The sequence below is a fragment of the Bombyx mori genome, chromosome 20 (assembly GCF_030269925.1).
Source record: "Bombyx mori chromosome 20, ASM3026992v2".
NCBI lineage: Eukaryota > Metazoa > Arthropoda > Insecta > Lepidoptera > Bombycidae > Bombyx > Bombyx mori.
In genome coordinates, this window is record NC_085126.1 from 4,804,004 (window position 1) to 4,824,628 (window position 20,625).

A 20,625-nucleotide genomic window follows, 5' to 3' on the forward strand; every position below is an offset into this window, starting at 1 on the left:
TTTTTTAAGATAAGTCTTGTTGTGTTTAAGTGTGTTTTGTATTAAACATAATATTATCATTAGCACACTCTAAATAAATAAACTACCTGTGTAAAATCTATTCAGGAATGCAGTTCATGAATATCAATATGTTCCATTCGTAATGAATCGAAATGCAGATATTATTTTTACAGCAGAATATGTGAAAAATGTTCTTTATTTTGTTATTGTACGAAATGGGAAGATTTTGAGGGAAGCTTCCGACGCTCATTATTTTTGTATAGACGATGAATTAGTGTATGAAAATTATTATTCTGACTTCGGACCTTTAAATTTGGGATGTGTTTATAAATATTGTAAGTTATTAAACGAGAAACTAAGACTGTGCTTAAAAAAGAAAGCTGTTGTACATTATACATCAGCTGAACCAAAAAAGAAGACGAACTCTGCCTTTTTGATAGGATGTTATGGTGTTTTGTATTTTGGTTTTTCACCACGAGATGCGTTGAAACCGCTTCTAACACATGGGCAAACTTACAGGTATATGCAATGAACGTCGCTGTTTAAAATTTTAATTTTATAAATTAAATTTATATTTTTTAAACTAAGAATAGTAAGTAGAAAGTAATAAATGAAATAAATTAATAAACTTATGAAAAAGTTATAAACGTAATACTTTGTAGTAATAATTTGATCCGATTCATGAGTAACACGGATTGAGCACATATTAATTGAGAACACGTACAAACTACGAAGTTATTCGAAAAAGAGCTACCACCATTAACCAAGTTCCTTACCTTAATAATATTTTATAACATTTAATAGAAACAATTTATAGAAACATTGTGGTAGTTTTCCAATTACAGCACAAGAGCGCATTATGCGGCATAATGCTTAACTAAGCTTCAACATAATTCGGCATTGTGCGTCACTGAGTCGCATTATGCTCTGTAATTGGAAAACTACCTGTATGTACTTAATGGTAGTTTTCCAATTACAGAGCATAATTAGAAAATTAATTATTAGTTTTTTCTGTACATTCTTTGTGTATCACAGCAATCACGAGTGGGTGACGATATTGTTGTGATGTCTACGGTCTTTTCGGCCAACATGTATACTATGTTTGTTTTTTATTCCCTGTAGACAATTTCAAGACGCAGCTCAGTTTGACTCGCCGTATACCATATCCTTGATGGATTGTATGCAAGCAATTAAGAAGGCGCGTGATTTAGGATTTTTCAATTTCCAAGATTTCGATTGCGGTGAATACGACAGACTAAATTCAATTCAAGGAGGTGACTTAAATTGGATCGTTCCAGGTACAGTATTATATTACGATTCATTGGCAAGCAGCGATTTAAAATTTCCTAAATTTAGTGCCCAGCGTGCTTAGCGGCAAACGTAGGGGCGCTGTTTCAACTCCATACAAATTTGAGTTAACTTTTACGGGATTGAGAAGTAAAAAAACTCGCACCGAGCACACACAGAGCACAGTTTTTATATTTAGAATTTGCGTGTTTTTTTTTTCTTTATCGAACGATATACACACAATTCACACATCTAGGCTAATCCTAATAATGTCAACTCCATAATAATGTCATGTCAATTGGAAATTACTTTCCAATGTAAGTTTAATCAGTACTCAGTTTAACTTGAGCACGAAATTCATTGCGCATGACGTCACTTGGGGCCAAGACGAACTAAAAGACATCTACATTCACATATGACATCATGTGTTTGTATTGGCGTAATGGGAACAACGGATATATAATGTTAGAATACAATTTTTTTAAAGTATAAATAATTGATATTTCTTAGATAATTTTGTAATTGATGGCCGATTGGTCATTTTCAAGGTCAATGTAAAGTGGAGCAAAAACTTACCAGATTTAAATGATAATTTATATTATAAAATTTTAGGGTTAGAATAATAACGGACAATTATCTTACCTATCTCAAACCTAAAACTGAATTGATAAAAAATTGAGAATCTTCGATTTCATAATAGGCATCACAATATTTTTAGAACTTATTTGACATTCATTGTCATACTTAATTCTAAGCGGACTTATATTTTCTAGGAAAGTTTTTGGCATTTATCGGACCAGTTGATTCCAGGCTCACTTCATTTTACCATCCTCCTGAGCTCTATTTAAAATATTTTACGGATAACAACGTTAAAATAGTCATAAGACTAAACAAAAGGTCATACGATGGTAACGTGTGAGTACAATATTCCGAATTATGTATTTGATGGGCATTTTTATTTGTTTTTTTTTTGTTTTTTTATTGCTTTAATGGGTGGACGAGCTTACATCCCACCTGGTGTTAAGTGGTTACTGGAGCCCATAGACATCTACAGCGTAAATGCGCCACCCACCTTGAGACAAGTTCTAAGATCTCAGTTTAATTACAACGGCTGCCCCGCCCTTCAAACCGAAACGCATTACTGCTTCACGGCAGAAATAGGCAGGGCGTTGGCACCTACCCGTGCGGACTCACAAGGGGTCTTACCACCAGATTACAAGCGGTCCTACCACCAGTTTAACAAGTTTTAGTATTTAATAATGTTATATTCGTTAAACAGATTCAACAATGCCGGCATCGCGCATTACGATTTATTCTTTCCCGACGGTTCCTGTCCACCGAAGCATATACTATTTAAATTTCTTCAAATCAGCCAAGAGTCCAATGGAGCTATAGCTGTACATTGCAAGGTGTTCTGAAATTTATATCAGTTGCTAGTTTTTGCCCGCGACTTCGTCCGCGTGGAATGGTTCACAAATAATGCTTTATTTTAGAACAAATTTGGTTAGCATAAAAACGTTATAGTGAGCCAACCTTAACATATAGATATATGTTGTCGCGGATTTTCTTTAGATCTTTTCAAGGGAAACAATTCTGTCATACATTATTTTAGCGAAACTTTAACCGTTTCTGCAGTGCAGGCAGCGGAAGCTCTCAAAAGGTAAAAATAACCCCGATTTTGAAACATTCTTTATTGGTACTCCGCTTGTTTTGGTCTTCGCGTGATGTTATATAGCCTATATATAGCCTTCCTCGATAAATGGGCTATCTAACACTGAAAGAATTTTTCAAATCGGACCAGTAGTTCCTGAGATTAGCGCGTTCAAACAAACAAAATCTTCAGCTTTATAATATTAAGTTGTTTATAGGACTGGAAACACAGATGAAAATGTAACGTAAAAGATGGACGCTGAAGAAAATTAAAATGAGTGATTTAAGTATTCAATTATAGTTTTATTATAATCAAAACAATGACTGAAACATCCACAACAAACATGGTGTCAGGTGTGGGGTTCCTGCCACTTTTACCCAGTATGGATTTCAAAGGTAACCTTGCCGAAAATTTCAAAATGTATCGTCAAAGGTTGGAGATATATTTGTCTGCTAATGGCCTTGATGACGCCAAAGACAAAAGAAAAATATCAATTCTGCTGAATTTTATTGGCGAAAACGGAATCAAAATCTACAATTCTTTCAACTTAAACGCATCTGAATCACATACTTTTGAACACGTGCTCAAAAAGTTTGAAGCGTACTTTGAACCAAAGAAAAGTCTAACTATAGCAAGGAACGAGTTTTTTACTGTTACACAAGATGAAGACAGGTTGGAGGATTACTTTCAAAGAGTAATAAATCTCGGTATTCAATGCGAACTTGGAGATCTCAGAGAAGGGTTGACAGTGGGAAAGATAATTTCAGGGTTAGACTCCAAATATAATAATCTCAAAACACGATTAATGTCGGAAGACGATAGTAAATTAACATTAGATTATGTTATGAAATACTTACTGAGTGCCGAAACCTCTAGAAAATATATAGAAGAAAAAACAAATTCAAAGGACAGCGATGAGTCCTCCATCCTATATGTTAATAAAAAATCAATAAGGAACTGTAGAAACTGTGGCACATCTCACAATATAAATAAATGCCCAGCATACGGCAAGGAGTGTCTGAAGTGCAAGAAACTTAACCATTTTAGTAAAGTATGCAGATCAGCCAAGAAACCAAATTTTTATCAAAAGCAAGTCAATGTCCTTGAGGATCCAGATAGGAACAAAGAGGATGAAGCTGAAGGAGATTTCTTTGTTGGTTATGCAGGCAATGAAATAATTCAAGATTTTACAGTCAATAACATCAAAATTCCCATCAAAATGGACACTGGAGCTGCATGCAACGTGATTGGGAGTGAAGTATGTAAATTAATTAATATAAAAACCTCAGAAATTTTGCCCTGTGACAAAAAGGTCATTCAACTAGATGGAAAATGTGTACCAGTCAGGGGTACTTGTTGGTTGAATATTATTCATCCTAATAGCAAAAAATACACTGTTAAGTTCATCATAATTGAAGGAAATATTCCTACTTTACTCGGGTGCAAAACATGTTTAACTTATAATTTTATTTCAGCAAACACTAACCTTGTTAACATACATAATGTGACAGTTGGAAAAGACACAACATTCAATTTAATAAAAAAATTAAAAAATGATTTCAGTGAGCTCTTCAGTGGAGGTCTTGGTTGCATTCCTGGCACAGTAAACATTCAGCTAAGTAGTGAAGCAGTCCCTACAGTACAGGCTGCTAGACGTGTTCCATTTGCATTAATGCCTGAACTGCGCCGAGAATTAGATCATATGGAAGCAATAGGGGTTATTGAAAAGGTAGATAAGCCCACCAAATGGGTAAATAATATAGTGCCTGTTAGAAAAACGAATGGTAAATTACGAATATGCATAGATCCGAGAGCATTGAACAAATACATTCTGCAGCCTAAATATCAATTACCAACTCTAGATGAAATTAAAAGTAGAATGAAAAATGCCAAAGTATTTGCACTACTGGATGCGTCAAATGGCTTCTGGATGCTAAATTTAAATGAGGAAAGCTCGGATCTATGTACATTTATAACGCCATTTGGGAGATATCGTTTTAAAAGATTACCCTTTGGTATTAGTTCAGCGCCTGAAGAATTTAGCAGAATAATTAATCAAATGTTTGAAAATGTTGAAGGAGTCATTCCATATATTGATGATATTTGTGTGTATGCCCAGTCAGTGGAAGAGTTAAACGATAGGCTAAGAAAAGTGTTACAAATTGCTCTAAAAAATTGCCTTAAATTAAATGAATCTAAATGTAAATTCTTTATGTCTGAACTTCTCTTCGTAGGCCATAAGTTCACAGAAAAAGGTGTGTCACCAGACCCTGGTAAAGTGCAGGCAGTAGTGAAAATGGAACACCCTAAATGTAAAAAAGATTTGGAAAGATTTTTGGGAATGTGTAATTATTTATCTCGTTTCATTCCAAATTATTCTAAGTTAATAGAACCTTTGCGTATCCTAATGAAAAAAGATACTGTGTTTACTTGGGATAGCAATCAGGAACATGCAGTTGAGAGATTGAAAGAAGCTTTATGTAAAAGTCCATGCTTAGCTTTTTTTAATACCAATCAGGAAATAGTGTTGTCTGTGGATAGCTCATCAACTGCAATGGGGGCTGTAGTTCTTCAAAATGGTAAACCAATTGCATATGCATCCCGAGCACTTACATCCACAGAACAACGCTATTGCCAGTTAGAAAAGGAGATGCTGGCAATTTATTTTGGCTGCCATAAAATGCATCAATATACTTACGGCCGCAAAGTACATGTTGAAACAGATCATAGACCACTCGAGTCACTGTTTAAAAAACCTTTGTATAAAGTGCCAGCAAGACTACAGAGAATGATGTTAGCTGTACAGGGTTATAACTTGCATGTTAATTACAAACCGGGTAAATTATTATTTATTGCTGACACATTATCTCGTAGTTGCGCTGATACAGTAGAGCCAAAAATGAAACAACTGCACGACAATATAATCTGTCATGTTAAACTACAAAGAGATTGTCTACCTATATCTAATGTACAACTAAAAAGAATACAAATAGCTACTGCTTCTGATGAAATACTGAAAATGGTCATAACATATGTTAAACAAGGATGGCCAAAAAACATTAAAGACGTAAATAAAGATTTAAGAAATTATTGGACTTTTAGGGATGAGTTAGGTGTGCTAGATGGTATAGTATTGAAAAGTAATCTCATTGTAATACCAGAATCCTTAAGAACTGAAATGATGCAAAATATTCACCAAGGTCATGCTGGGTTAAACACTTGTAAAATGAGAGCCCGATCATGTATTTTCTGGCCAGAACTAAACAACGACCTGGAACTATTTGTAAAACAATGCAAACCTTGTATGAAGTACCACATAAATTTACAAAAGGAGCCATTAATTCATCACAGCATAGAACAGATTCCTTGGTACAAGGTTGGCATTGATATTTGTACCCTGAATAATAAAGATTATCTGGTATTCATGGATTATTATACTAAATTCATTGAAGTATGTAAACTAGATAATTTGACAAGTGATTGTGTAATAGTGAACTGCAAATCTATTTTTGGAAGGCATGGCATACCATCATTTGTAGTTACAGATTGTGGTACACAGTTTACGTCAGAGAAATTTAAAGAATTTGCTTTTTATTATAAATTTGAGCACATAAAATCAAGCCCAAAGCATTCTCAATCAAATGGGTTAAGTGAAAGTGGTGTAAAAATATTTAAAAATATTCTAAGAAAATGTAATGAGGATGGCTCAGATCCATACCTTGGTTTGTTAAATTATAGAAATACACCTAAACCTTATATGCCATCGCCTGCACAATTATTGTACTCTAGAAACTTAAATTCACTCATACCAGTACCTAGAAGCACACTTAAGCCTAAATTGTTTTATTGTGACAGTAAATATTATAACCATTTAAACTCTGTAAAAAAGAATTATGACAAATGTGCAAAAGAATTACCCCAATTAAAACTTCACCAAGAGGTATATTTCAAGAAAACATTAGATTCAAATTGGCAAAAAGGAAAAATTATAAAAAATTGTACTGAGCCCCGTTCTTATTTAGTAGCTGATAGTGAAGGAAAAATATACCGAAGAAACAGAAAATATATTTTAGAAAGAGCGCCAGACAGTTCACCTGATACAAAAAACAATTGTAGAACAACTAAAGTAAAAAATCATAATTTTGCTGTAGATGATATACCTGATATTGTATTAGATAATAGCATGTGTCAGCCTTCAGCTAAATATGTTATACAAGAGCCTAGCTTAGAAAAAATAGTATGTGGAAGTAACATGGCAACCCAGGCGAGTCCAGCAAGATCACGGGAGAGAAGTAGGTCCTTGGATAGTTCTACAAATAATGCTAATCTACCTACTCCCAGCAGCAGGACCAGCAGGGGTGGCTTAAATGAACAATGTAGTAATGATAAAATAACAAGGAGTGGACGAGTAGTTACGAAACCCACTAGATTTAAGGATTTTGTTGATATTGGCTAAATGTATTACATAATAGATAAAGGGGAGTTGTACTTTAAAAGGGGGGGATGTTTATAGGACTGGAAACACAGATGAAAATGTAACGTAAAAGATGGACGCTGAAGAAAATTAAAATGAGTGATTTAAGTATTCAATTATAGTTTTATTATAATCAAAACAATGACTGAAACATCCACAACAAACATAAGTATAGATTTCCTGTTCGCGAATTCGCGATTAGTTAATCCCGCATTGCTAATAAGCTGCCAATTGTAACATTTGTTTAGACAACGAAGGCGTAAACGAAACATTATTTTCAGGCTGGCTTAGGTCGTACCGGATCCTTGATTGGTTCATATTTGATCAAACATTATCGTATGACATCTCATGAGGCTATTAGTTGGATGAGGATATGCCGATCTGGGTCCGTTATTGGTCATCAACAGGTAAATAAATCCTAAATCAATTAATTATAAAAAAAGTAAAAAAAATGTTGTGTGTTTTGATTTAATGTTATTTTCATGGCACAAAATAATTATAACAAGATATCACATTTTTTTTATTGCTTAGATGGGTGACCTCGGTCACGGTCCACCTAGTGTTAAGTGGTTAGTGGAGTCCATAGACACCTACAACGTAAATGCCACCACCCACCTTGAGATATGAGTTCTAAAATCTCAGTGTAGTTATTTACAACGGCTGCCCCACCCTTCAAACCGAACCGCATTACTGCTTCACGGCAGAAATAGGCAGGGTGGTGTTACCAACCCGTGCGGACTCACAAGACGTCCTACCACCAGTAATTACGCAAATTATAATTTTGCGAGTTTCATTTTTATTACACGATGTTATTCCTTCACCATGGAAGGCAATCGTGAACATTTGTTAAGTACGTACATATTTCATTAGAAAAGCTGGTACCTGCCTGCGGGATTCGAACACCGGTGCATCGCTAAATATGAATGCGCCGGACGTCTTATCCTTTAGGCCACGACGGCTTCAAAACGTTGAACGTGTGTTGCGTATTTCAAATAATCGTGCCTTATGTTATCAGTTTTTTTTTATTTCCAGGAATGGCTGGAACAAATAGAATCATGGCTGATAAAACAAGGAAACCTATATAGGTAAACAGGTGAAGATTTTCTTATTGAGTTTTAATGAAAAAAAAAAAACTTGACGATTTTATTTCAAAAATATGAATTTCATATAACATACTTGAAGTTTACATCAGGAAACACAAGTACCAGGACACCGAAAGACTGCCAATACACGAGTTCGGAATATACTCGATCGCGGAAAGAAATTTTAGACAGAAGCCAGTTTTACTGCAAAAATCACCTTCTCCACCACCTCCGATACAAAGGCACTTACGTCCTGATATTGCGGCTCCAGTAAGACCCCAGGCATCCAAAGTTCGAGGTGATATTTATTTAATTTTGAAAAATCTGTTATGTTTTGATGTTCCAATTGGTTAAAAGACTTGTTTTTTGATATCTTCAATCTTTGACGTAACGTGCCGCCAATTTTCTAGAAAAAAAGTGTCGACTTACAATAATAATTAAATTGCACTTCTATATTCAAAGAATTGCATCAACTATCGCATATTTTACGCACGGTTCAATTAATGGAAGAAAGGTCATTATTATGTAAAAAAAATATGTACATTGTTTTCGTTATCATTTTTCTTTTCACTTATAAAAACCTAAAAACACAAAAATTGAATATGAAAACATAATAATCAAGGAAAGCAATCAACAAAGGCAGGCGTTCATACCGCACGCACTCAGAACATTAGCATTGAATGAATCAAGGAATTTTAAAGCTCCGATTCACAAGAATAGGATACGTTAGGTATTAGAATTTATTTAAAAAAATCTGTAATAAAAATTTAAGAGAGATTGATTTTAATTTCTGATATATTTACTTAACTATCTGGACTATATAAATTATACGTCTGTGACCAGTATTTTTCTACGTCTAGATAATTGCGACGAAGAAGACGAGATATTTCTAACGTCGTGCGATTTAACAGTTGCTTCTGAAATTCCATTGACTCAAATGAAGGGTTGTATTATAAAAAGTAATATCATAATAGAAGACGAAAACGATAATGGCCATTTAGATAAATGGAAAGATTTTTGGAAAAACTTTCTGTGTTGCAAGCCTTGTATTAAAATTTGCAATGATAGCTTATGGAAGTTGTCGGTGCGTTACGCGAAGTGTTTCCCCAACAATTATCAATTAAACAACTGCTGCAATTTTGTAGACACGGTTGGTGTTTTATTAGACTATTACTATATTCAAGGTAGTGTTAATCTATATTTAAAGTTCTATGAAATGCACTTAATATCATATTTTTTTAAAAATAAATATCTATCCATCTCATTTCATCGTGAAAATGTTGGGACAACGAACAAAATTACTTTGTTAATTTTAGATATTAACAAGACTGTCAAGAAAGAACAACTCGAGGGGCGAATAAAATCAGCTAAACCTATTTCATCGATAAATAATATAAAAAATAAAGGGTAATCACATTTCTGAACTTATATTTAATGAACTGTGGGGTTAGTAGGGTACTGTGTCTATTAAACCGTAGGTCACATGGATTTGTTACAGTGATTTCACCAGTGATATTATACCAAAAAGTGATTTAGAATCTGTCTCTACGAGGTCTCCTCGTCCTCAATCGCGAACTTCGAGCGCTCGTTCTAATTCTACGATTCAGCCAAATGTAAAAAGTAAAGTAAGTATTTTCGACCCTGGGCACAGTTTCGCAAATTTCCGTCTTTTAATTAACTGTTTTAATTAAAGGAATCTAACATAAAATCAACCTATCGTATTTCTTCAAACGAAATGTATCCTGTTCACATGGTGAAAAATGTACACGACGCTAGGGTAAGAAAGGTTTTTTAGTAATTATTCTGCCTGTACATTATGTTGGTCAATCAATTGATTTCTATGTTGCTTAATAGATACATACATAATTAAGGTAGATTATCAATGTTTCTGTGATTTTCAGAATTTTTTGATGCGGAGTAGTATATTTAATGATCACCGAGGAAGACAGTTGAGTTCAACAGTCACAGTGACACCGGGGTGCACCATACGAATACCAACGAATACAGCTCCTAGCTACGCAGCTCACATGACACCGTCGTTTTTTAATGCAGGTACGATTTTCAATGTTATTAGTATGTAGTATAATTTCATTGCCAATGTACATAATAATATTAGAAACACTTTTTAACTACATAAGCGCCACCTGTCGTATATTTTTGGTACTTTGACAAAAATGTTACTGGAGTGCCAAAAATAAATAAAAATTAAACCTAATCAAGGAAGAGATACGCGAATGCTAGTAACATTTAACAAATAAACAAACCTGTTTTTTTTCTTCATAGATTATAGGTAGGATGATAGAATCCGTCAAATTATTTTTTTTTGTAAACTTGCAGTAAATTTCAATTTACAGCTTCTAACACGACACAAAAGGGAAATTTAACACAGAACAGACGTAGGCTCGGACGTAGCCCCAGTCCATCACCTACTCGTGTATTAAGTAAACAAACACGAGCTACGAATACGCCTCCTTCACCTGCCGAGAAGTCCGTTGAGAAGGGATCATCGAGGCTCGCGTTAAAAGAGGCTCTATCAAGACTCAAATGTTAGTACATTTAATAAATACGATTCAATGTATGTATGTAGATAACGGTCTTTAGGTACGTAAGTCATAACACGTGTTCAATATAAGCACTTAAGAGGTGCTGGTGCTTAATAGTTATTTAAAAAAAGAACTGATTGACAGTTACGGTACTTGTCAAAGACATTTTTACATGTCAAAATGCTGCCTAACCTCTATGCGATTGTATTTGTGATGAAATAACAAGTAATATTTTAATTAAAATGATATTTTTATGAAAACATAAAACTTTAGAGATTATTAAATGAACTAAAGCCATCTGAGATGGGTGCTTTAGTAGCGAAGGCATTAAGACCGGTCAAAGCTTTTAACATCGAGAACAGAGCTCATCGTGTGATTTCAAAAGAAAAACCTACACCGGCCCCCAGATATCCAGGAAATATTGAAGATTTGAAACGAACTTTAGAAGCTGACCCGAATATTGACGAAAAATTAGATAAAAAAGATCCTGCGCTTGACGATAGACTGAAGGATGTTTATGTAACATCTTACGGTCGGTCTGAAGATGACGTTACGCGGGAACTACGAAAAAAACAAAGCGAGGTAAGGCCTTTGCCTCAGGACCGGAAATTAGTCGAAGATTTTGAATTTGGATTTAGAGAACCGGAAAAAATTAAATATGGACGCGCTACACTTAGACAAGTAGTGACCTTTATTTCCGCTCATCAAATAGACAGCAAAGAAGCTAGTCCAGATAAAATAGCATTTGAATATAAACTGAAGCTGGAAGACGTGGAAAGCATATTAAAATATTTTAAAACTTTTGAAATTTATATACCTGAAACCAAGAAAACTCCAGCAATGTTTGCAGGACCAGCTCATTTGAAAAAAGAAATTATCGAATCACAAAAGAAGGCAATTGAAGAAAACAGTATGTTGGACGCTAAAACATTAAGACAAAAGAAAAGTTAGGTGTTTTAATTCATTCTTATAAAGTAGTTAATGTTACTCAGTTGAAAAGCTTAAATTGATTAATAAATATTATTATTTCTTGTAAGATGAACAAAAATATTTGAAATAAGTTTGTTTGAAACATTCCGCTTGGAACATTTGCATGTAATAAATATAAATAAAACTTCAAAGTTCTATCTCAGTTTGTTCTGAAAATAAAATTGCAATTACTTACATTGACTTTTTTCAGATACATTTCAATATTTATTTTTAGTTACATTTTGAAATGAAAACCTTTGCATTTAATATCAAATAAAACCTAGTTGAAATTTTATAAAAGATAAAAGTAAAAATGCAAGGAAACAAAAATTAAAACCAGTGGACGCCTATAGGCTGAAAGATAGATAGAAAGATATAAATAGGAAACAATATTAATGTGCTAAGCTAAGCAAAAACATTTATGTTCTTTTCATTAAATTGAACCCAAAAATTTTTTAAAAGGTGATTGCCTAATGCCACTTGAGACTATAGACCTTACAAGTGACTTGATTTTCAACATACTACATGCCACAGCTCAAAAGCATAATTTCAATGTTAATTTTTGGTTGAAATCATTTTGAGAGGTGAAAGAAAGGCTATTTAGTTTAAGCAACATTTAGGCTCATATTGAGTTATATACATATTCGGAATCAGGGGATTTTTCTCCATCTATTCACAAACAATTGTTTTTAATTGAACTTCATTTAGTTTATGCCATTCAAATAGCTGAAGAAGTTTTTTGTTATGACATTTTTTGTTAAAATTTTAAACTTTAAATGGTTCTCTAGTAAAGATAGCTACAAAGATGTTGTTTAAGCCTAATTGCTTTTCATCCCTCGATTTATTATCATTGTGCCAGGTAAACTACCTTTTCAAAGATGGCAACTATTGTTATTCAACCAAATTTAATTTCTTATACCATAAAATTGTTGTTAATTTATTTGTTAAATCTCTAGTTGTATGTAGACAGTGATAAATAAAATGAATTTCTTAGCATAAAAAGATTTTTATTCAAATTGACTCATTCAAAATGCTCACTTATCCCATAGTAAATCTAAGTAAGACAATAAGTGGCTCATGAATATTAAAGGTTTTATTTAGTATATAGGCAGTAGTTTATCAGTAAGCAATAGAGATGTTTATTTTTATATTATTTTACTTAAAAGCTTTATCATAAGTAGCACACGATTAGAATCTGTTAATTTTTTGTCTGGAGTTTTGCCCGTGTGGACTACATTTTATGCTAAGGTTGTTTTACCTTGAAATGGTAAGAGTAGGTCAGCTTAGAAACAATGCAGAAAAATATAGTACCATCTATTTTAAATCATTGTACTTGAAACCAAAAGTTTATCTTCACAGTGGGTGTTTCCTTCTTAGTAAGTCCCAGCAAAAGTCAAGAGAGAATGGAGCGTGCAGTAGAAAATTGATTGGGTCGTTCTTCAGCAGACCTGAGTGTTTTGTCGCGATTGTACTAAAAAAATTGTTTCCCGTGTTTTTGTGCAAGTATTTCCATATTGAATTATTTTTTTCGTCGTTTCCCAACCTATTCGTTGGTAGCCTAGGGGGCTATTCCAGCTACGCCCGGACCGGTGAGCTCACGGGCTCAACCTAAGAGAATTAGCTAATACTAGCCCTAGCAAGAGCAGTGCTTCGCAGAATCTCCACCGGATCGGAAACGCGACCCACTGAGAAGATCCGGCGAGAAACTCAGTGGGCTGTGTCTATGGGTTAATTCACTCGTCGAACTTTTTGTCATAATCGAAAAGTTCGACGAGAACGGTGACCGGTGCTTGAGAGGCCTAAAAGCTCCGAGAGTGAATCCGGAGATCCGACAAGACATACCTATTTAGGGCGACGTCGGCTTTGCGTTACCCCATCGCGGTCGGATAAGTAATTAGTGGAAGTAGCGTTCTGACGCTTCCTTAAGATACTTACGTCTCATTAATAAATTTAGGTCGTCGTGAACATCTACATTCCTCACATACCACGGTGCTCCGACGGCTATCCTGCAGAAACGGGATTGGATGACCTGGAGGGAGTTAATGTGTGTATGGGCCACGTGAGCGAACAATACACTTGCATAATATGTAATGGCAGAACGTATGCAGGTTTTGTAGAGTGTCACCTTGTTATGAAGGGACAATTTACCTCGTTTGCAGATCATGGGGTAGAGTCGACCGAGAAGGAACGCGGCTCGGTGACGTACTGGCTTAATGTGGGGCCCGAATGTCATCCCCCTGTCGAGAGTGACGCCTAAGTACTTAGCCTTCGAAGCCCACGATATGGGCCTGCCAAAGATTTTTATGGCAGGAATGGAGTTACTGCGTCTAATTTGTGACGAGATACTAGCAGTAGTTTTATTTCGGGAATGGACTTACTGCGCCTAATTTGTGACGAGATACTAGCAGTAGTTTCGGGAGGGCGACCCCTTTTGAAGAGCACGGCTGTGCTTTTCGTGGGGTCGGTGTCAATGCGCCACTTATAAAACCACTGTCCTAATTGGTGGCCGCGACTGAAGTTTATTATGCATGAACGACATATTCCTACTCTAGTAGTAGATAGACGTATTATCCGCGAAAAGGATTAAGTTGGTCACCGGCGACCAGGGCAAATCATATTATATAATGACACTCACCATTCCAACCGGAAGGCATGCCTGCTTTGTCGTCGAATCGTAGTGGTACCCGCACTGACTTCAATAGGTACGCTCTGTTCTCAGTAATGTTTAGTACGTACAGATGTATTGGTTAATTATAAAAATAAAATCCATAAGCCCATCCATGGTCCTATTGTTTATAATGTAGAAAACCTCAAAGTTTTAAATCATTTTTTTTTATATTATTATTTTGTAGTAAGCAACCCGAGGGACGGGTCTATAGGGGCAGCGTCGGTTGGTGCCGCGTCCCTGGGGGCCCGACGTGAAGCGCCGGCGACCAAACGAGCGCCCAGCGTACGGTCGGACGAACGCCATACTGCCACACAGGGAGATATGCTGAACAGCATTAAGGTATATACCTGTAGTGTAGTACATATAAGTCATGTAATCTATCTTCTATCTTCTATATATTTAAAAATGAATTGCTGTTCGTTAGTGTCGATAAAACTCGAGAACGGCTGGACAGATTTGGATAATTTTGTTCTTGAATTATTTGTGGAAGTCCAGAGAAGGTTTAAAAGGTAGATAAAAATATGAAAATGCACGGAATTAAATAAAAATAACAATTTTGTTTTTCTTTTGATGTGTCGCCCGTCGGACGGATTCCTTTCGTTTGTTTTCTTTTATAAAAAAGTTTAGGTCTTTTATTTATCGATTGAGGCACTACGAAGTCTGCCGGGTCAGCTAGTTTGTAATAATAAAGTATTAAACAAACACTCTTACAAGACAGTTGTTTTCATTCGAACTAGAAACTCCCTTCATGGCGACCCTGCCATGTAAGAAAATTGGGCAGTATACAGAATAAGCAAGATGTTAAAATTATACAAACTGCATCAGGCGGAAGTAACGGCGCGTTGCTCAATTTAAACAAGGCAGGATCGCCATGAAGGGAATTTCTAGTTCGAATGAAAACAACTGTCTTGTCCGAGTGTTGGTTTAATACTACTTTATTATTACAAATTACATGACTTATATGTACTACACTACATACCTATATAGACCTAACATAATAAAAGACAATCAAAGAAAAGCTATACAAATATGCGAGAAAGCGGTTGTCTGCCGGTTACTCTGAAAGTTTACGATGACTATGAACTAGTCGTAGGTAACGAAAAGGTTATGAATACCGAGAATTTGATATGAATAAGAATTGGTATGGTGGTGGTTACTCAGTTAACATTATTTAATTATTTATTGTATTAGTTCCTTTATTAATTTTAATTTTATATTAGGTAGTTCACAATTTTTAATTTTAATAATTTTGATTCGGTTTCATTTGATTTGGTTTCATTTTTGTTTTTAATCATTCTGATAAATTGTAATTTTAAGAGTATTGTATTTTGATTAAAATATTGTGTAATTGTATGTTAAATTTTATGGGCTTAAGTTGCCTGAAATAAACGCATTTCATTTCATTGTTCAAGCGATTCGACTACGCGATTCAAACACCGCAGGAAGGTACGAATTCTTGTAGGAAAATGCGTGCTCACCATGTGCTTGCGCTTTATTTTTACAACTGCAATATTGTGTGATAAATTAAATCTGTAGAAATTACAAAATATGTGTAGCTCGCGCTTTTGTTTGAGAGCAGTGCTTCGCAGAATCTAAGTACCCCGGATCGGAAACGCGACCCACTGAGAAGATCCGGCAAAATACTCAGTGGGCTGTGTCTATGGGTTAATTTGCTCGTCGAGACCTTTGTCCCAAGCGACGGGTTCGGCGAGGACGGTGACTGGTGCTTGTGGTACCTGAAAGCATCGTTAATGGATCGGGAGGATCCGTAATGACGTGTTTAGGGCGACGTCGATTGTTTACCATTCGGTCCACAGGATCGGCTATGGCAGCTCGCACGAGTGCGTACTGGTAATACTAATTTATACTACATTTTTTGGAAAGACATTACAAGGGAGACTTCGGCCTCATGTTTCTAGGGGGTGTCGGCGTTTTCGTCAATGAGTTCAGTGTGCTTACTGCAATATTCTTAACGCTCTCAATAGTGTAAAAGTTAACCTAATTTTGTATGCAATTGGAACAGCGCCCCTAGCGGCAAACGTAGGCGAACGATACCGTTCCATACAAATATGAGCTAACTTTTACGCTATCGAGAACGTTAAAAAACTCGCACTAAGCACACTGATGATCGCGTGACACCAAGTTAACCCTGAATTCGTTCTCTTTACAATAAAACAAAAGAAACACTAGTAGTTGTAGATAAAACCAGATAAAAGTATTACGTAATGTTCATTTAGTTCCAAAGGCGACTACGGGAAACTTTGAACACGGACAGAATTCGTAACGTGTTTCACGAGAAAATTAGGTAAGTTTATTTTTATGTATTGTGATAGATTATTTATTTATTCGCGATAAATTGTCATTCGCCTCTCAGTACTGTTCTAATATTTCATATTATGTCTTCCCCATAAAATTCGCCTCGTGTTCAGTGTGCTTAGTGCGAGTTTTTTAACGTTCTCGATAGAGTAAAAGTAACTCATATTTGAGTCGACTATTATCAAAGCCGGCAATCTGACTTTTGGACAATGATTGGTAAATCAGAAAAACGAATTATTGACTTTGTATTCCATTGGCAGTCACAAAACTCTTCGGAACGACATCTTAGATAAATAACAGGTTAACTATTAACCTTCATTTAATGCAGGTTTTGAACCGTATTCTTTGAAGGAGACGATTATATTCAAATCAATCTGAATTGACATATCAATAATTTTTTTTTGTCCAAATGCACAGATTGCCACCTTTGATAATAGACGACTCATTTGTATGCAGTTGGAACAGCGCCCCTAGCGGCAAACGTAGGCAAACGTTCCAACTCCATACAAATATGAATTAACTTTATGCTATTGAAAACGTTAAAAAACTCGCACTAAGCACGCAGACCTAATTTGTATATTTAATAATAACTATTTGTATTATCTTAAATTTTATTTAAAGGTTACATTGATGTGTTAATATTTTGTATAGCGCTCATCCATCTAAAGACAGATCAAATATCAAGAACTCTTAAAAGAAACTACCAAAAAAATATATTTCGACAATGTCACAAATCAAACACCTCCAGTTGGTAAGTATTTTAGGACTTTCTTCCTTGACGTAATACTTTGGTGGTTTGGCAACATTATTCAATCTATGTATAAATAAGCAAAGAAAAACAGATATGTACCCACAATTCTTTGCTTTGGTTTTCAACCGATTACCTCTTTCAGCTGTTGAGTTTGTGTTATCTGTATATATATATATTTTTTAATAATAATCAGTTTTTCTTTTCAGAAATGTTAGTAGTGAAACAAAAGAGAAAGTACAATACATAAAATGAATTAAAACATAAATAACTTTAAAATGATTTTGATTATTCGGTTGGTTTTAAACTTGGTATAGTTGGTGCTAGAGATTGGAGACTCAGGCTTTTTCCATAATACCACCAGCGCACTACAGGTGGCGCGCGTGTAGTTTCAATAAATGCACGTCTTTTTACTGGTGGTGGGGCCTCTTGTGAGTCCGCGCGGGTAGGTACCACCACTCTGCCTATTTCTGCCGTGAAGCAGTAATGCGTTTCGGTTTGAATGGTGGGGTAGCCGTTGTAACTATACTTGAGACCTTAGAACTTATATCTCAAGGTGGGTGGCGCATTTACGTTGTAGATGTCTATGGGCTCCAGTAACCACTTAACACCAGGTAGGCTGTGAGCTCGGCCACCCATCTAAGCAGCAAAAATTTTTGTTTTTGTTTTTTATTAACAATTTCATTTTTGTAGCATCCTCATAACGAAGATTTACAGAGCAACGTTTGAAGACGAGAAGGTTTGATATAAATGTATTTTTTACTTTTGCATTTATTTATAATTTATCTTTTAATTTTACTGTTATATTTTTGTAAAATATAAATTTACCATGTTGAATAAAACGAATTTTACAATTGTATATAAGTTTTATTTATTTACAATAATAAAAAAATGCATAGGTACCTACATACCGTCAATAAAATAAGTTTTTATGTACAAAAATAGTATTTAATGGAACACCTACAATTATAAATACATGAACGTCATTGTTTTTGAAGTCAAGGTCATTCAAACATCCCTAATGTAATATTAGCGACAGATTATTAAAAATTCCTATATGTATACTGTGTAATACTAAAAATGCATCGTTTATAAGGTTGCTTTCGTACACGTTTAGTTTTGCTCGAAATATTTTAATCTAATTGAAAAAAAAAGAGGCCGCCCCAGAACAACTTGGCGTCGCTCGGTGGAGCAGGAGCTAGGGGTCTTGGGCATGACGTGGGAGGAGCTAGAACAGACTGCCCAAGACCGATATAAATGGAAAAATTTGATTCGAGCCCTACACCCCAGCAGAGGGTAATAGGAAAGAATGACGATGATGAATTGAAAAAAATAAACCTAATAAAAAAGGTTTTTTTTTTTAAATTACTTCGAGATACCAGTATGCTAAGTGCGAGTTTGTTAACGTTCTGGATAGCGTAAAAGTTAACTCAATTTTGTATGCAGTTGGAACAGCGCCCCTAGCGGCAAACGTAGCCAAACGTTCCAACTCATTGAGTTAACTTTTACGCTATCGAGAACGTTAAAAAACTCGCACTAAGCACACTGAAACGAGTCGGACCTATTTAACGCAAGAGATTTTGATATCAATACGTGTTTATTTTCATGTAGTTTTCTTATGGTCCCGACTATAGCTAATTTTTTTTTATTGCTTAGATGGGCAGACGAGCTCACAGCCCACCTGGTGTTAAGTGGTTACTGGAGCCCATAGACATTCACAACGTAAATGCGCCACCCACCTTGAGATACAAGTTTTCAGGTCTTAAGTATAGTTACAACGGCTGCCCCACCCTTCAAACCGAACCGCATTACTGCTTCACGGCAGAAATAGGCGGGGTGGTGGTACCCACCCGCGCGGACTCACAAGAGGTCCTACCATATACACATATCCGCGTCATCGGGCGAGTAGGTGAGCTCACGGGGCTCAAACCTGACGTTGTTGCTAACAATGTTTCAATGCAGAGTGTAAGTGACTTATGAAACAAATTATTATGTCAAACACCGAACGGCCTAATCCTTTAGTATCTAAACAAAAAATACTATCTACTGAAATTATTAATCGCATGCAACTGACTCAAATGAAAATTTTCTCCTGTGTTACGGGCACCGAAAATACGAGACTACAAAAAGTGCACACAATTCCTGATTAAATAAAAATGATATTATTATGTACAAAATTCAAAAAAAATTTTTAACTTACCAAATACTGTTTTTTCGGTAGTTTTTCTAACTATTTTTTTTCCTGCCTGAGCTGATAGCCTTGAGAGGCTATGTCAGCGTAACGTTGCAAATCTGACGTTGTTGCTAAGACGAACTCTAGCGAGAGCAGTGCTTCGCAGAATCTAGCACCGGATCGGAAACGCGACCCACTGAGAAGATCCGACGAGAAACTCAGTGGGCTGTGTCTGTAGGGTTAGTTTAGAACGATGACCGGTGCTTGGGATATTTTCCATTAGTGTACTTAGCGAGCCACAGATGACCTTGATCGAGTTAAAGTTTTTTAGCAATAAAATAAGAACGGAGCGATGCTAAGTGAGTCCCGGGTCTGGCGGCGGCGGCGCCATGCAGTTGCCGTCCGGATAACGTTTCTTGAAGGCGACTATCAGGTCCGGATCCACAAGGTTCACGCCGTCCACCTGGTTCCCCAGAGTTATCCTGGAAATGGAGATATAGCTGTAAGTTAGGCAGCGGCTTGGCTTTGCCCCTGGCATTGCTGACGTTCATGGGCGACGGTGAACACTTACCATCGGGTGGATTGTATGGTCGTCTGCCTACAAAGGCAATAAAAAACAAGTAATTAAAACACTCAAGTGTATGAACCGGGATCTTATAACTGCTTCACGGCAGAAATAGGCAGGGTGGTGATACCTACCCGCGCGGACTCACA

At 35.7% G+C, this 20,625-nt stretch overlaps 3 protein-coding genes across 5 annotated transcripts in view; 2 read left to right on the forward strand and 1 right to left on the reverse strand.

Annotated features, from left to right (window-relative positions):
* LOC101745214 (uncharacterized) lies at positions 1-18,602 on the forward strand. Of its 3 annotated transcripts, XM_038018173.2 has the most exons (16): positions 1-519; positions 1,123-1,298; positions 2,061-2,202; positions 2,567-2,696; positions 7,694-7,819; positions 8,445-8,497; positions 8,605-8,792; positions 9,811-9,901; positions 9,993-10,119; positions 10,188-10,271; positions 10,396-10,546; positions 10,849-11,040; positions 14,859-15,013; positions 16,912-16,979; positions 17,642-17,741; positions 18,432-18,602. In XM_038018173.2, exons 1-15 carry the CDS (start codon positions 143-145, stop codon positions 17,682-17,684), a joined length of 2,103 nt encoding a protein of 700 aa, XP_037874101.1. In that variant the 5' UTR covers positions 1-142; the 3' UTR covers positions 17,685-17,741; positions 18,432-18,602. The 3 variants fall into 3 exon arrangements, with proteins under 3 accessions (XP_037874101.1, XP_037874100.1, XP_062530305.1); XM_038018172.2 differs by lacking the exons at positions 1-519; positions 1,123-1,298; positions 2,061-2,202 and adding an exon at positions 3,156-4,196; XM_062674321.1 differs by lacking the exons at positions 1-519; positions 1,123-1,298; positions 2,061-2,202; ... (10 more) ...; positions 17,642-17,741; positions 18,432-18,602 and adding an exon at positions 3,156-7,528.
* On the forward strand, positions 11,039-13,008 carry LOC101740353 (protein NDUFAF4 homolog). Its single transcript, XM_012695416.4, has one exon. The coding sequence runs from the start codon at positions 11,341-11,343 to the stop codon at positions 11,986-11,988; it is 648 nt and encodes a 215-aa protein (XP_012550870.1). The 5' UTR covers positions 11,039-11,340; the 3' UTR covers positions 11,989-13,008.
* The window catches only part of LOC101745362 (N6-adenosine-methyltransferase catalytic subunit), a 16,680-nt gene continuing 14,639 nt past the window's right edge, over positions 18,585-20,625 (reverse strand). Inside the window, exon 13 of the mRNA XM_038018174.2 lies at positions 18,585-20,393. Within this exon, the coding sequence (XP_037874102.1) occupies positions 20,267-20,393 (127 nt within the window). The 3' untranslated portion in view covers positions 18,585-20,266. The remainder of the gene's footprint in view (positions 20,394-20,625) is intronic.

Bases quoted from the DNA above. Each gene is read 5' to 3' on its own strand.
- LOC101745214 (XM_062674321.1), top strand. From the start codon at position 3,258: ATGACTGAAACATCCACAACAAACATGGTGTCAGGTGTGGGGTTCCTG.
- LOC101740353 (XM_012695416.4), top strand. From the start codon at position 11,341: ATGGGTGCTTTAGTAGCGAAGGCATTAAGACCGGTCAAAGCTTTTAAC.